The 15,292-nt window shown below is 52.2% G+C and overlaps 5 protein-coding genes across 6 annotated transcripts; 4 read left to right on the top strand and 1 right to left on the bottom strand.

The window, feature by feature from the left end:
- Positions 1-277: 277 nt before the first annotated feature.
- Positions 278-3,119, bottom strand: ABB37_04198 (hypothetical protein; the record flags this gene model as incomplete). Of its 2 annotated transcripts, none has more annotated exons than XM_015801774.1 (1): positions 278-3,119. In XM_015801774.1, the coding sequence occupies exon 1, from the start codon at positions 3,023-3,025 to the stop codon at positions 278-280; it is 2,748 nt and encodes a 915-aa protein (XP_015659175.1). In that variant the 5' UTR covers positions 3,026-3,119. The 2 variants fall into 2 exon arrangements, with proteins under 2 accessions (XP_015659175.1, XP_015659176.1); XM_015801775.1 differs by having other exon boundaries at positions 278-3,106.
- Positions 3,120-6,296: 3,177 nt separating this feature from the next.
- Positions 6,297-7,117, top strand: ABB37_04197 (hypothetical protein; the record flags this gene model as incomplete). The annotated part of the gene is made up of 1 exon (XM_015801773.1): positions 6,297-7,117. The coding sequence occupies exon 1, from the start codon at positions 6,410-6,412 to the stop codon at positions 7,115-7,117; it is 708 nt and encodes a 235-aa protein (XP_015659174.1). The 5' UTR covers positions 6,297-6,409.
- Positions 7,118-10,188: 3,071 nt separating this feature from the next.
- Positions 10,189-12,257, top strand: ABB37_04196 (mannosyltransferase-like protein; the record flags this gene model as incomplete). Its single annotated transcript, XM_015801772.1, has 1 exon — positions 10,189-12,257. The coding sequence occupies exon 1, from the start codon at positions 10,791-10,793 to the stop codon at positions 12,255-12,257; it is 1,467 nt and encodes a 488-aa protein (XP_015659173.1). The 5' UTR covers positions 10,189-10,790.
- Positions 12,258-12,385: 128 nt separating this feature from the next.
- On the top strand, positions 12,386-13,720 carry ABB37_04195 (mannosyltransferase-like protein; the record flags this gene model as incomplete). The annotated part of the gene is made up of 1 exon (XM_015801771.1): positions 12,386-13,720. One exon carries the CDS (start codon positions 12,386-12,388, stop codon positions 13,718-13,720), a length of 1,335 nt encoding a protein of 444 aa, XP_015659172.1.
- Positions 13,721-14,070: 350 nt separating this feature from the next.
- On the top strand, positions 14,071-14,808 carry ABB37_04194 (putative metallo-peptidase Clan MA(E) Family M3; the record flags this gene model as incomplete). Its single annotated transcript, XM_015801770.1, has 1 exon — positions 14,071-14,808. The coding sequence occupies exon 1, from the start codon at positions 14,422-14,424 to the stop codon at positions 14,806-14,808; it is 387 nt and encodes a 128-aa protein (XP_015659171.1). The 5' UTR covers positions 14,071-14,421.
- Positions 14,809-15,292: the final 484 nt, after the last annotated feature.

The following is a 15,292-nucleotide window of genomic DNA, read 5'->3' as shown; positions in this document are numbered from 1 at the left end:
CTATAGAACGGGGAAAACGGAATGTCGCCATTTAAGTAGCAATATACGTTGAACAAAAAGAAAAAACCAAGATGTATATGAAATGAGGTTTCTAACCAATCTTGAAAACATTAGCAATACAACAAAGAGATCTAGGAAATCTAAAAAAAATGCAGAAGCGGAACAGAGAAAAAAAAAACATGTGTGACGCAGGTAACTCAACGTCCGCATTTAGTTTCTTTTCTTTAAGGTTGAATGTGTGTGGATCCATTCTCTGGGTCCTCTGCGGTTGAAAGACTTACCTTGACGCCCCAGTTGCCTCATCACGCAGACGCTTCAGCTTTGGTGCATCCGAAACCGCAAAGTTAACGTCTTGTGCTTGCATTGGGGCAATGCTTGTTTTCGCTTCTTCAAGCCGGTGGATTGTGTCCGCATCGATCGAGGGAAGCCGTTTTCCGCTTTTACGGCTCTGCTCCACCATCTTTTTAAGGCGATCAAAGCACATCACCCAGTAGTTGGATTCACCGTTTGCCTTCTTAATTGCCTCTAAAGCACGCGCGGACTCAGCAACGCGCATTTCTTCGCTCTCGCCAAATCGTCTTTTCACCTCCTCTAATGCTGCCTTGTATTCGCATTTACGCGACACTTCGTAGTTGATGGCAGCACGCAGCTTGGCAGAGTTTTTTTCAGCCGCTGCGCTTTTCGCCTGCTCAGCTTCCAACATGATCTGTGACTCTCTTTTGAAACTCTCGTGCGCCTTTTGCTCATCCTCGAAGCGACGCAGCAGCGCGGAAAGTTGGGTAGTGGCCTGCTCCTTCTCTCTGTGTGACAGTGCTCTCTGTCCTTCGAGAAGGGTGATGCGACTCATGAGAGATTCTTGTTTTTCTGCCACAGCGTTGTCGCCCTTGCTCATGGCTACTTTGGCTTCCTTCACAAAGGCAGTGAGCTCACGACACGTAGACTCTGCTTGCCTCTTTGCCAACGAAAGTTGAGTTTTTTCTTCATGTGCACCCGCCAGAGTGGTCACGAAGAAATCCACTAAAGTCTCCACGCGTGAACTCCACAAACTGTGCAAATGATCCGCTTGCTCACTACAGAAATTCAAAGCGCACGATTGCAGGTCTGACGCTGCGGAAAGATCAGCGAGTGCACAGGAGTGGGTTTCAGCACGCAACGCGTCATTCTCACTTAGCGCCGCTTCTTTCATGATCAGCTGTTGGTTCAGAAGCTCCGCTTCTCTCGAAAGCGTGTCGATCCGTTGAGTCGCTTCGTTCAATTCGGCTTGCAAGCCCTCAATACAAGCCTTGTTGCCCGCGTTCATTGCTGCCAACTCTTCAACCTCGTGCGCTTTCCGTGCTGATTCTTGCTGCATTTCTGTGATCAGCCGTTCTTTCTGGAGTACTACTTCGTCTTGCGTAGAAATAGTGCGCGTCGCCTCTTCCATCTTCTGGGAGAGAGAAAAAAGTTGCTGCCTTTGCTCTGCCGCCTCCCTCTGAGAGTTCTGCCAAAAATCAAACAACGCTCTCGTCTGCGTTTGCGGGAATGCATACCATTCGCTGAGCCACGCGGAAAACAAGTGCGATTTTTCTGCCACGCAGTTGCAAAAATGGAGTTCTCGTTCCTTCGCATGAGCGTGAGACAGCATCTGCGACAACTCTTGCCGGACTTTTCCAGCGATCTCAGATTCTTCGAGAACTTTGGCATAGTACTTTGCGTTCTTTTCGCTCGTCGAATTCAGCTGTTCCGTTAAGTCGTTGATCACTCCCTGCCGAGCAGCAACCTCTTTCTCAAGATTGCGAACATCTTGCGTGAGAACTTCGACTTTCTCCTCCGACTGGTTCTGCAAAAGCACCATCTCTTCATCTTTTGATTCGATAATACTCTGCAGCTGACGCGCTTTCAAAGCTAGGTCATCCTTTTCTAAAGCGAACGTCTCGGTCACACTGGTAGCGGTTTTCAGAGCATCTTTTGCTCGCTGCAGCTCAGCTTCCAGAGACGAATTTTGGAACGACCACTCTCCGCCCTGGTTTTCGCTTTTCTTAAGCTCCGCGTTAAGTTGGCTGATGGTGAGTTCTTGCCGCCGTATCTCAACACTCTTCTCTTTCAAATCCTCCTGCTGCATACGGCACTTCTCCCTCATTTCGTCTAGCGCTTTCTGAAGACCTGCTTGACTCTGGGCGGAAAAATTGGCATCACGTTTCAATGATTCCACATGAAGATTCAGCCGAGCAATCTCTTTCCTTGCATCGCTGATGTCGCACTGCAGTTTCTCGTTCTCGCCCTTCTCTCCGAGGCTCACCATCTTCACCGCGTTGATGCGATCATTAAGCGAGCTGATTGTCTGCTCCATTCGCTCCACCGTTCGATGCTCGTTTTCGAGGGCGGCCTCGAGCGTCCGGATTTCGGTATCTTTCAAATCAATCGTTTCCCTCTGCTTGTCGCCAGCAAGATCGAGCTTATAGATCGTTTGCTCTAAATCGCAGATTTTGGTTTGCAGCTTTTCTGCCTGCGAGTGAAAGCTCCTCACTTCAGCTTCTAACGCATCGCGAGCTTCTGTCAGTTTTTTAGCTCGCTCACGCTCGACGTCGAGAAGCCGCGTGGTTTCCGCGTGCTCAGTTTTCAGCGCATGCAGTGATGCCTCCATTTCTTCAATCTTGCCACGAAACTGCATCGCTGCCTCATTTAGAGCTGCCTGTTCGGAGGTCCACTGCTTTTCCGCGTCAACCCATTGCGCAATCGACGCATTGGCATTATTGCGGACTTCCTCTGTTTCCGCACGAGCCTGCTCCGCTGCGGCTCGCTCGCTTGCGATGATAGCATCGCGGCTTTCGATGTCTTTCTGAAGTAAGTGTACGCGGTCGTCTAGCTTTGAAATCTTTTTTGCTTCCTCGCTGAGTACCAGTTTTTCCCGCCGAAGTCCTGCCTTGTCTTGCTCCAGTTGCGCGATTTGAGTGTGTAGTGCCTTGCACTCAACTTCTAGGTCTCTTGAGCGTGCCTTCTCTCGTTGAAGTTGAAAATCCAAGTGCTTGATGCTAGGCTTCTCCATCTCTTCCGCACAAGCTGTCGCAAAAAGGTAAGTATGTTTGTACAATAATGAAAACGATCAATTTTTTTTCCTCCAATAACTGAGTGCGCAACCTCGATTTTTCGACGACACAAAATTGGATAATACAGAGAGATCGATAGAGAGAGGGAGCGAGCGAGTGAGAGAAAAAGAGAATTAGAGAACATTTAAAAGATTTTGGCTGCTGATGCACCAAAAACATTTGTCGTTCACTGGCAGATGGATACCTCTGAGTTAAAGAGAGAGTCCGTTTACTTCTGAGCGTAATACACCTGGTGATCTCCCTCACCATGACACAACATAAAATTTGTCTTTCGTCTCTACGCACCGATCGTAAAACGCATTATGAGAGTCCCAAACAGAAATCTTCAGCAGTATCTCCGTTTTATTTCTCATTCTGTTACTTTCAAAGGTAATGTGAGTCAGTTCTGTTACTGTTGCAGGAAAAGAAGACAAATTCTTCTTTCCGAAAAAAGTGCTTTCCGAGATGTGTAATAATCACGGTCATTTCGCTGGTTTAGAAAATGCAAAAACAGAGTTGCTTCAAGTAACTATCCACAGGGGCTAGAAAAAAAGAGGGGAAAAAAGCGCCAAACGTATACGCAATGCCAACAAAGTGGACCAAAAGTTTCATTCAAGCTTATGTGCTTGAGGAAGGCATCCGTCTATAAAATTCAGACAATCAAACAAGAGCGAGATGGAGAGTTGACAGCCTTCACAAGCGAGAAGAAAGTAGCGCCACGCTAAACAGGGAAACAATTATGCAAGCCCTACGTCCAAGGTGCTACAGCATCCAAAGAAGGATTATACGCAAAGAAAAAGAAGGGATTGGTTGCGCTTTTGCCACAGTAAAATACTAAACAAAAAGCTAAAAGCAAACCACTAATACAAACCAACTTTTTCCAACTCGGCGTTGTACACGCGTCGTATTGCTCCAAAGCTGCACGCTAGCAGGCAACGCAACAGCACTACTTCTTATTCAGTGCTTCTTCCATGAGAAGTTCGAAAACGAACCACTACTTCCGTTATTTTGACGAAAGCCGGCTCAACTACACAACACGTATAGAGAGAGATGAAGACCAAACACCCCCTACGATCATCGCTTTTTCAAAAGAAGCAGGAAAAAACTGAATGGAGAAAGAAAGGCAGACAGCAAAAGCTTTTGTTTACAAGATTATATTATGTGTACACCCCAAACAGGTTTGAAAAAACAGGGAAGCTACCGAAAAGCATCAATCTCACTCCTTGAGTGCTTCTCCCCCCCCCCCTCCTGTCACCTTTTCTTTTCAGATTTGAACGTCTTTCTCTCTTGTCTTCGTTTGTTACCAGCTATACTCAGTAAAGCAGTGCTTTTTTTTTTTAATGACGGGATCTTGCTTTTCCACTTTCATACCAGGTTGCACGACGCTCAGCTCTCCAGAAATATACCAAAGAAACCTGAGTTCTTTGGATATGCAGAATTAGGCCCCTTTTATGCGAGTACGTACTGTGGACATTTTTTAATTTGTCATACCCACACGCTTTTTTGATCTTCACAGTCTGCTGCCGGATCGTTATTTTTCTCTTGCTGACCTAGTTTTAAACCAGTCAACGGTAACGAGCGTAGAACAGCGAATGCAAAATGGCTGGAAGCCTACTTTTCCTATGATGGATGTGAGTCTAGTTGCACGAGTTCCAAACCACTCGCTGTTAAAGCCGGTTTCCGCTTTTGTTGTTTTGAGTCCTTATCTGCGGATCTGTGCGAAGTCATTTATGCTGCAGTGATGTGTTTTCTTCACTAGGGTTACCCAAAGGGAAGCCAGGATGCGTTGTACGTCGTGACAGGTGTGAACAGCATGAGAGTAAAAGCAAAGAAACTGATCTGTGGAAAAACAGATTTGAACGACTGTTTCTAGTCGAGTGTCAGTGGCGCTCGGAACAGAGGGAGGTGCGTGGTTACTTGACTGCTACGGAAGGAGAAATGAAAACTTGTAGTCTCTGGCAGTGTTTCTGTCTCCACTGATAGTTGTCAACATATTTGACATTTTCCCGTGTATTTTCTTGGCGCAAGGCTTGCTTGAAGCAATGGCCAGGGTAACGAAGTTTGCTTTCCATCTGATGGTTTCGTTTTCCTTGGCACAAGCAAAGCCTCCGATACTCGGCAACAGTGGCGTCGACAACGGGACTGACTTCTCCTCGCATAAATTTGTTGGGATCCAGACCATTTTTGGGAGCTTACACAGTTCGCGGCAATGTTAGACCTCCGTAGAACTGCACGTTTGCGCAAAATGCGGTACACCTTAGGCGCAAAGCACTGCAAAACAGCAAATACTGTAATTTGACTGTGCTACTGCGACTTTTTGCTTGCTGAGGCAGGTGTAGCGAGAGCTGCGAACTGCACAGGAGTGCTGCAGGTCTCGTGATTGCCAGAGGTCGAAGGGATGCTGATAGAAAACACTAAGAACGGTCGAAAACTAGTCTGACTAAAGTGATCGGGTACACAATTGAGCTATTTCTTTGTTGCTGTCTCGCATGCAACGGTTTGCTATTATCGTTCTCCTCTTTAAAGTTTTGCTCTGTTATCATCCTCAGCAATTGTCTGTGGTCTTTTTTACTTTCAGTGCAAGCCAACATTCGCAGATCAGCCATTTCTGCTGCGGTGGTCGTCGTCTTGCTCTTCCTGCGCGTGCTGTTTGCCATGCACCACTATCGAAACAAACAAACAAAGGAACCAAGTACGCCGCTGTGACGTTGTTCGCTGCTCTCTTCAAAGTATAGTATCATCTTCACACAAAAATTTTTTTTCACCGACTACACCTGATTGAGTCCACTCGGCAGCTGTTTGACTTCTTTGTTGCATCAATACCTTCATGTTTTCCTTCTTTTTGTGTTTGGATGTACTTACATGCAATGAGTGGCTCACCCTAAGGTCTCTAATTGCAACGAAAAATGCTTTCAACCCTGTCGGCACTTTAGCGGACTGGAAAAAAAAAAACTATTCCTCGTTTTGTTTGCGAAAGAAACAGGACGTGGGGTACGATAAAAGCGGCTTCTATTTCTGTAGCACGATGCACGCTTTACATCTTGCCGTCCGCTCTCTCTTTTGAATTTATGCTGTCACCGTTATCGCGGCGGTACGTGCGTTCGATCTACGTCCCTTTCAATCTTAATGTTAATGCTTGATCGCGCTTTCTACGAGCCACTTTGTTCCCAAACCTCGCCTGGCTTCTTCACCGTCAATGGATTTTCATTACTCTGCTGCGTATAATCCGAAGGTAATCCTGTGCCTGAAGGATTCTCTTTTTCTGTTATTGTTTGCTTCTGTTTTGTTGCTCCTTTCACTTCTGTTTTACTTTGACCAAGACTGATAAGACACCTTGTGGAACCATGACAACTGACATGGAATTTCAGACGGTGGAGGTGCGTCTTCCACACGATCGAAATGTGCACGTCGTGTGCGAGTCGGAGGAGCACGCTTTCTTTGGACAGACGAAGCAGACATTCAATTTTGACCTGCCACCGAATGCGTCCGTGGACGTGGTGCGGGAACTGGTAGCCGACAAACTATCGGTTGCGCCTGCTTCTGTGCATCTTCAGCTGCTTGTGCGCGAGAGCAACGAGTACGAAACGGTGACGTGTGGCAACATCGCCGAGGCCATCTTCGCCTCGAATCCTGAGAGTAACACACTTTCCGTCGTGTACTCGACAGAGAGCCGGTACGGCTGCTTCTACTTGTGCTGCGCGGCGTTGTGTGCGGCATGCTGCGCGGCAGGCTATGCAGCCGGAAGCTCTGCTGAGAAGAAGAATCAGCGTCGGCGACCCCCACCCCGGCCCCGGCCCTCGCAAAATAAGCCTTCACAGCCATATGGAAATCAGGCAGACACTCAAGTCCAATATCCACAGGCGACGCCTGCAAATCAATACTACCAAAATTCGAACGCACAGCCACCGCAAACATATGCGTATGGGTCGCCTGTGCAATATACAGCTCCACCGCAACAAGGCACGTACCAGGCAGCGCCGCCGAACGGCTACGGTTCTCCGCCGCCGCCGCCCCAGAATCCTGGCGGAAAGCAAGCCCCAGTTCCGCTGTAAACGACGACTTCTTTAACATTCTTTCAATGATGCCGTTCTCTTCTTTGCATTGTATCGCTACGCAGGGTTTTTTTTTGAAGCTTATCTGCTGTGTGCCAGGCACTCCTTTGCTCGCTTGAAGCGGTGCTTTTTGCAATGCAACATCATCTTCTAACCTTTTTATTATTTCATATGTAGTACTTGTTGGTGAGTGCTTCGTAGACGTCCTTTCTTCTTAGCAACTAACATCGTCAATGGTCGTTATATTTAAAGCTGCGGAGAAGCAGCGTCCAGTGTAATTTCTTCTCTTCCCTAACATTTTCGCTTTCAACAGCTATTTTATTTACCAAAATATTTATATTTGTAGGATTTTTTCAAAAGTAATACCTGGTGTGCCGAGGGTACCTTTTATGTCTTCTGTTCTCTTTGTTGCCTCGCTCCGTCATGTTTTCGCTCTTTCTAGTGAGGGGATGTGACCTCCTTTATACTGAAACTAGCTCATCCCTGAGCCTCTTTTTCAATTCCGACATCCATTTTCTTTCTTCTTTCCTGAAAACTTGCGACATGAAAAATCGCCGGGAGATGAATCGAAAGCTTCATGTTGCACTACTATCCCTTTCTCTTCTCTCCCCTCTCGTCGACCTCTCTTCAGGAGAGGCTGTTTAGTGTTTTCACGCCGTCCCGCCCCTTGTCCAGCCCGACGAGGTGGACATGCGGACGATCTGAGTCCGCAAGAAACTCCCTGTCATATAGTTTCTTATTTATTAAAACGGTGCATGAACGACGTTGACCCTTAGTGAAAAAAGAAAGCAATACACGGGATGTAATGAAATCTGTTTACACTTTATTTGTTTTTCTTCTTCTTTCCCTCCTTCCTGAATAGAGAGTAGTCGACTGTTTTCGTTTTCTCAGTGCCTGTATGACGAGAATGCGCTAACCACGACTCCCTTTGATTTCAACTTTTTTGGCGTTTCGTTTCATTCTCTTCGATAAAAATCTCTTATCAGCAGCCTTCTATACGGTGTTGTTGTCCCGTCACTGTGTGTATGCTTTGCCTTTGGCGAAGATAAGGTCGCAGGAAAGGAAGAGTATAACTGCAAGCTGCCAAGCATTCGAGATTCACATGCTGGACGCTGTCTCCGCTCGCGGGCTCACATTGGCGCCGCAGCACTATCGGTCATATCATTCACTGGTGTTGTTTTGTTAGCTGCTCCTTTTCAAGTCAGACAGATGTAGCTGAACAGAGCACTTATCTCGTTTCTAGAACGTATCCACTTTCCTGTGTTCTTATCAACCGTGTACCGTCTCACTTCATTTTGCATCCCTTCCTCGTCTTCTCTCTCGGCGCACTTCGCTCTTATTCACAGACAAACACACAGTATAAAGAAGATTGCAAGCTGCCTCATTCACTTTCTCCCCCGCTTTGGCTTCCCAGAAGGAGGAAAAGCTCGCGTGCGGAACTTATGCATCAATATTAACGTGTCGCACGGACTTTGGCTCTACGCGAACGTGCGATTTCTGTTTCCTTCGCGGTGGTGCTGGTCCTTCTACGGTTTCTTCTTGCTTGTCGTCGCCTGCACGCCGTAGAATACCATTCAACCCACCTCCCGTTACTGTCCAACTTTGTCACCTCAGTGCTTCCCGTTCACAGCAGTTTTGATTGTTTCTCACCTCTTTCTTTGCTGGTTGCATCCAAAACAACTGTTTTCCTCTTCTCACTTTCATGTCCCTCGAACTCGCCAACAGCGTCTGCTTCATCGCGGCGGCCGGCGCCCGTCACGGCCAGTGCATCTCCGAGCAGTGCGTTGAGCGTCGTTGCAGCGTTCCTCTGACAGACGTGCACGGCGCATTGGTGGAGGAGCTGGCCGCCACTTCACGACGCCCGACACGTGCTTCCGCATCCCGCTGGACGGGCTGGAGGAGATCGCACCCGACTCACCGTACAGGTACAAGGAGGGGATGAAGATGGCTGTGCCGAGCCGAGAGAAGACGGCGGAGCTGATGCGGTATGTGCTGCAACACCCGGAGCACGCGCGGCGTGTGGGGCAGCGGGCACGTGCGCTGATGATGCGTGAGATGAGCGAGGAGGCGGTGGCGGACGCGATGGACAGTCTTTCCAGTGGCTGCGGTGCTTCGCAGTGCGGGATGATGAACGCGTCCACTGTGTGGTGAGAAGTCTTTTCCTTCAAAAAGACATGCATGTACGGCACAGTTTCCTGTCTTTTACACAGCGTTTCAACACCGTCGTTTGAGTGAGGCCAAGTGGCAGGAAGAAGAAGAGAGAAAACTAATTGGCATCCCCTCCGCTGAGTAGAACTTCGTGCTTAAGCGCAACGAAGCCACTGTGCAGTCGCACTCGGCCTCAAAAGTCCTTGTGTCCTTTCTCCTTCGTACATCGATGGTGACTCACGTACAACGTATCAGAACTGTACGAAACCAGGAAAAACAACAAAAACCCCGAGAAGCGATGTTGCTGGGACAGCAGCAAACTCTATTTAACACGAGTCTTTGCCGCACCGTGCCGACCACCCAGTAGCATTTCCATCTCTTGATTTCCGTTTTTCTTTTTTGTGGCTTCTTCTTCTTTTCGTCTCTGCGTGCTTGGTGTCTTTGCTAGCGTTGTTGGTGTGCGTTTTCCTCTTTTTTTTCTCTTCTCTGTGCGTGTTCCTCCCGCATGTCCGTGTGACAAGTGGGGGGTCTGTCCCGTTTCCTCAACACGCCAGCGCGGTGACGTTCTTCTCGCGCGTGCTCCTCGCACACGGGGCGTGCACGCGTCGTACGGATCCCGCAGGACTTGTGTTTGTCAGCCCATAAGAACCCCATGCAACCACATAGCATGACGATGATGAGGTGCCATGCGCGAATGGTTGCCCTTCTCAACGGTCTGCCGCAACAGGCGTTACGCGGCTGGTTGCTGTAAATACTTACGCTTTTTAATGCCTGTCTCCGCCTCGGGCGTGACTTGGTGCCCGCGTGGACTGTGTGTTTCCTTCCGTCTCTCTTCTTGTGTTCCTCTGCTCACTCTTCTCGCATTTGTCCCCATCGCCTTCGTCTCCTTCGCACCACCGCGCCCCCCCCCCCCTCATTCTCCAGAAAGGCGGCGCCGGTTCAGCGTGATCTCCACGAGTTTACGATAGTCCCTACGTGAGCTCAAAGATCCAATCATACAACTGTTGATCTGGTTTGTTATTTTCTTATTTTATTGTTTTCTAATTTTTGTTGTTCATTGTTCATCTTTTTATTATTCTATAGTGCTTTCCTTCATTGTTCATTTTCCTGGGTATTTTCAAGTCCGAGTTGCGGTGCTGTTGACGATAAAAAGAAGTAGATACCGTGGACACACCGTTACGCACACGACTCGACCCAGTCGTGATTGCTTGTCGCAAAGCACCTCAGCGAGTGCTATAATTTCGCTGCTTCATTGTTTCTTTTTAACTGCCTTTTCTTATTTTTCCCCCAAACTGCAGGTTTCTGGTCGTGCTACGTGCTCCTTTGCGCCAACCTCACGCATACAGTCGGTGCAGGCTTTTGTTACACACCGTCTCCTCTCTTTGGTGCGCAGGCGTACGCACCGCCTTCTCCTTTCCGAAAGCTAGACGGACTTCCAGCGGTTCTTTTTCATTTAGTGCATGTTGAAGCATTCCTCTCGTAGTTTCTTTTTTTTTCTGCTTGCAGAATCGTTTCCGTAAACGCCATGGGAAAGGGTAGCAGTGGGCCTCCGGGTGTCAGCGGTGACGAGGCGGTGGTGGTGCCGCCGTCATCACAATCTGGTCCATGTCAGCGTCTCCGTCGTGGCCCTGCAGCGCCGGTGACGCCGCCCTCGGCCAAGCGCAAGTCCGCTGCCCACAACAGGATTTCTGCAAGAGGACGCATTTACTACGCGAAGCTGGTCACAACCGCAACTACTATTATAATTATGATGTGCATCCTTTATAACTCGATTGGAAGCATCATCACAGTCCCAAACGTAAAGATCGTACCGGTGCAGCCCGTGCAGGTGGAGTCAGGGAAGGCCAACCCCATTGCGCTCATTATGCCGCTCGTCGGCTACCCGCTGAGCAACAGCACAGGAGTGGAGTTACTGCGTGAGCTGCTGCAGCCGCTGCTGCTGTCGGAGGCGGCACTGTGCTACCGCGCGGCCGACGGAGCGGCGGTACCGGTGGCGGCGCACGCAGTCGTCGTGAGTCGCGTGTCGGCCACTGCGGTGCGGAGTGCGGTGCGTGGCGTGTTGGCGAAGGGCTCGACGACGGCGGGGTCGGCGGTGGCGGCGGCCGAGGCGGGCGGGTCGCTGACGTCCGGTGCGCGGTGGCGGACGTGGGAAGTGAGTGCTGCGTCGGTGCGCTCGGCCCTGCGACTGGCGAACGCGAGCGACGGCAGAGGTGCGCGGTGCCTGGCGGAGGCGGTGACGGTGGTGGCGCGTGCGGTGGAAGACGGCGACTCGCTTTACGACAAGGAGCCGGCGGAGATGCTGGAGGTGCTGGTGGACGCGGGTCTGCGGACGCGCGGCGGGGGTGCGGGGACGCACTTTGTGGTGCTGCCGTCCTTCTTGAGCGCGTCGAGGATGGCGTACACGGAGCCGGACGATGCGTCGGAGGCGCGGCGCGCGGGGACGGGGCTGTTGGATGCGCTGCTGCGGACGGCGACGACGCGCAACGGCGGTCGTGTGGCGGCGGCGCAGTGCACCATCCTGGCAACGGCGGAGCAGCCCGGCTCGCCTTCCCTCTTTCCGCCCGGTCTGGTACGAGCGGAGCTGTCGCCGCACGACCTGCAACGCCTGCAGGTGCTGGAGAAGGCAGCCATTGTGGGCAGCACCTACGACGCGGCGATGCTGGTGCCTTTTCTGGCGCGGCGGTTCAGTGGGTACCTCGCCACGGATCAACGCGCCTCGTGGGAGGAGGTGGTGGACGCGGTGTCGCTGAACTGCGGTATCTTCAGCCGCAGCCTCTACAACGCCGTCGGCGGCCTCGCAGGCGCCCTCTCCGTAAGCGGCGCGCAGCACCCCTCGAGTACGCTTCCCGATCACGTGCTGGCGCGCCGGACCGCGGGGGGTGGGCGCTGTCGCTGCGGATGCAGGAGGTGTACCCGGACTGGCAGGTGTGGAGCAGCCGCGGCGTGGCGGTGCTGCGGGACGACCTTACGGCGGGGCGCAGCAGCCCGATAGTCCAGAGCCTCTTCTCTGCCCTTTTCTCTCTCCGCGACGCGTACGGAAGGCGAATGCATCCGCTGCTCGCGGGGCTCCAGCGACGCCGCGTGGGGCAGCCGTGGCGCACCCGCCAGACACAGCTGCGAATGTGGAACAGCACCGCTGTCCCTTCGCATTTCCCGGCCGTAATCTCCTATGAGACCGACTTTCCCTGTGCCTGCTGTGGCCTCAACCGAGAGGCGATGGGCTACATCCGGCCCTTGATGGAGCGGTACGCGATTCGCACCCATATCGGAAGGCAGGTGTGTCAGAAACCAGGCGGCGCTGTGCTGGACGCGGCCTACCACACAAGCCGCTACAATCGTGTGTTGTCGGCGCCGGTGGGCACGGAAGCTGATGATTCGTATTGGCATGAGGAGTTGAAACGGCGGGCCCGCGTGTTCTTCTTGCATATGCGTGCCTATCGTAATACGGCCCACCTCCCCACGCAAGGTAGTGTGGTGAGCGTGAAGATCGCTCGCAGCCTCAGCGAGCTGTCCAACATCCCACCCAACTGGGTCCAACCGCTGCGGGAGTCGCGGGACCAAATTTGGGCCACGGCGGACTTCTTCGCCACGATCTACCGCCGCAACGGCATCGATCCGGCGAAGATACGCGTCGTGCCGGAGGCGGTGGACGTGTACGACTTCGACCCGGCAAACTACGAGCGTGAGCCCATCACAATCCCTCCAGGCGACACGGCCAGTTTCGACAGTCTGCCAGATCTAGCGCCGGAGGAGCGGCTGCAGCGCTACGTGTTCTTATCGAACTTCAAGTGGGAGGCTCGGAAGGGGTGGGATGTGCTGCTCGGTGCGTACTGGGACGCCTTTGGCCCGCACGCCCCACCGGAGCTGCGCGGCCGCACGACGCTGGTGATCAAAACACAGTTTAAGAATCGCTACGCGGAGGACGCCAGGTGCTCCGATTTAGTGCACTTTATTGAGAGGTGGGGAATGATGGGCCATCTGCACGGCATGCGGGGGGTCGAGGACCTCCCTCATGTTGTGGTGCTATGCACTTCGATGAGCGGCCCGCAGCTGACACAGCTGTACGCGAGTGCGGACGCCTTCGTGTTCCCGTCAAAGGCGGAGGGCTGGGGGCTGCCGGCGACGGAGGCGATGTCGATGGGGCTGCCGGTGCTGCTCACGGAGTGGAGTGGGCTGCGCGGCTTCATCACACCGGACACGTGCTTCCGCATCCCGCTGGACGGGCTGGAGGAGATCGCACCCGACTCACCGTACAGGTACAAGGAGGGGATGAAAATGGCTGTGCCGAGCCGAGAGAAGACGGCGGAGCTGATGCGGTATGTGCTGCAACACCCGGAGCACGCGCGGCGTGTGGGGCAGCGGGCACGTGCGCTGATGGTGCGTGAGATGAGCGAGGAGGCGGTGGCGGATGCGATGGATAGTCTTTTCATTGAAACCGTGACAGCACGTCTCTAAGGGCTGTAATGTAGGAAAGTGGAAATTGAAAAAGAAACGGCTCTCTGCCATCATGTCGTACAGAGAAAGAAGTCAAGCAGTTCTGAAACCGTGCGAGCTCCTCAAATGGGGGCACCAGCAAGCGGGTACAGGATCGAATGTCGTGGGGATCACATAAAAAGAGCTGTTGCACCGCGTATGAAGCCTCTCAATCAGACACAGCCAGTAATGTGACCTGCACTTGTTAGAGGTTTTACAACTGGGCATCGTGGTTGCGCCTCACCCCCTGCAGTTTCCACCTCCGTTTGTCTTCCGTCCTCACATATATTTTTTCTTCTCCATCACCACCAATTCTCGTGTGCACTGCGGTAGACTTCAATAGTGATACACGCCACTCTTCACGACTATCAAGTTCGCTCTTTCGTGTACCTACACCGCACCTCTCTTGCATAGCTATTGAAAAAGCATCTCCCTACCGTCTAAACGCTGAGGCTCTTCTTCTTTTTATCTCCCCTTTCCAGTCGTTTAAACCCACATTTCCACGGAAAGATGTCCCCCAATCCTCTGTTGGTGCGGGGCACGCTATAGTCCTGATACCCTGCCTTCGGTAAGCTCAAGGTAGAGCACGACGCCCCCGCTTTTGTACAGAGAAGACGGGCACGTTGCTGGTGCGTCCCCGCCTCGCTTTCCATAACATCTGCGCCTCACACACCAACCCCGAGATGCAGCACCTGGAGGAGACTTATGCCGCTGAGTTTTCCGCTTACACAGTCAAGATCTACCTCGACCCTTCTCTCGATCACCGCACTAAAGCTGTGTACGACGACCGTGGTGGGCTGGCCGGCGAGGACCTGCGCCTCGTGGTGTACTACGAAGAGCAGATTCGCAAAGCGGGTGCTGGTCTGGACGACGCTGGCAAGGGGGAACTGAAGCAGGTCAACGAGCACTGGGCGATGTACGACGAGGTGCTGCGCGACTATGCGATCCACTGCGAGACGAGGGAGCCCATTACGCAGGCACCTGTGGGCCGCGTGCGCGCTGCTGAGACGTACGGTGCGGGCTTTCGTCACCTTGAAGTGACAAAGGCGTCCATTATCGACATGCACTAGCACACCGTCTCCGATGCGAAGGAGTTTCACAGCGTGGAGGAGAAGGAGCAGGCTGCGCTGCGGAGTTACGCGGTGGACCTCCCTGCCGTCCCCCCGCGCTACCACAGCGGTCACTTCCTGCACATCTTCCAGTGAGCGTACTCTGCTGATTACTCTTCTTACCAGTGGGCCCGCGTACTGGACTGCGATGGCTTCGAGTGGTTCCTGGAGAACGGCGGTCTGACGCGACAGAACGGCGACCACCTGCGTGCGTGCGTGCTGTCAGTGGGCAGCTCGATGGACGCCAACGTCGCGTACGAGAAGGTTGCAAGACGCAGAGCGAACATGAAGGCGTTCCTGCGCGTCAACGGCATTTTGGAGTAGTGAACGTGTCCTTTTCTGAAATCCGCATCGGTACAGCCGCAGTGGCGGTCGTACTGTGCACGAGCTGAAAGCGCAAGAGGGTCTCGACACCCCTCTCGTGAGTTACTGGTGCTTTTTCTTG

The sequence above is a fragment of the Leptomonas pyrrhocoris genome (genome assembly GCF_001293395.1).
Source record: "Leptomonas pyrrhocoris isolate H10 chromosome Unknown, whole genome shotgun sequence".
Taxonomy (NCBI): Eukaryota; Euglenozoa; class Kinetoplastea; order Trypanosomatida; family Trypanosomatidae; genus Leptomonas; species Leptomonas pyrrhocoris.
This window is presented reverse-complemented; position numbering and strand designations above follow the sequence as displayed.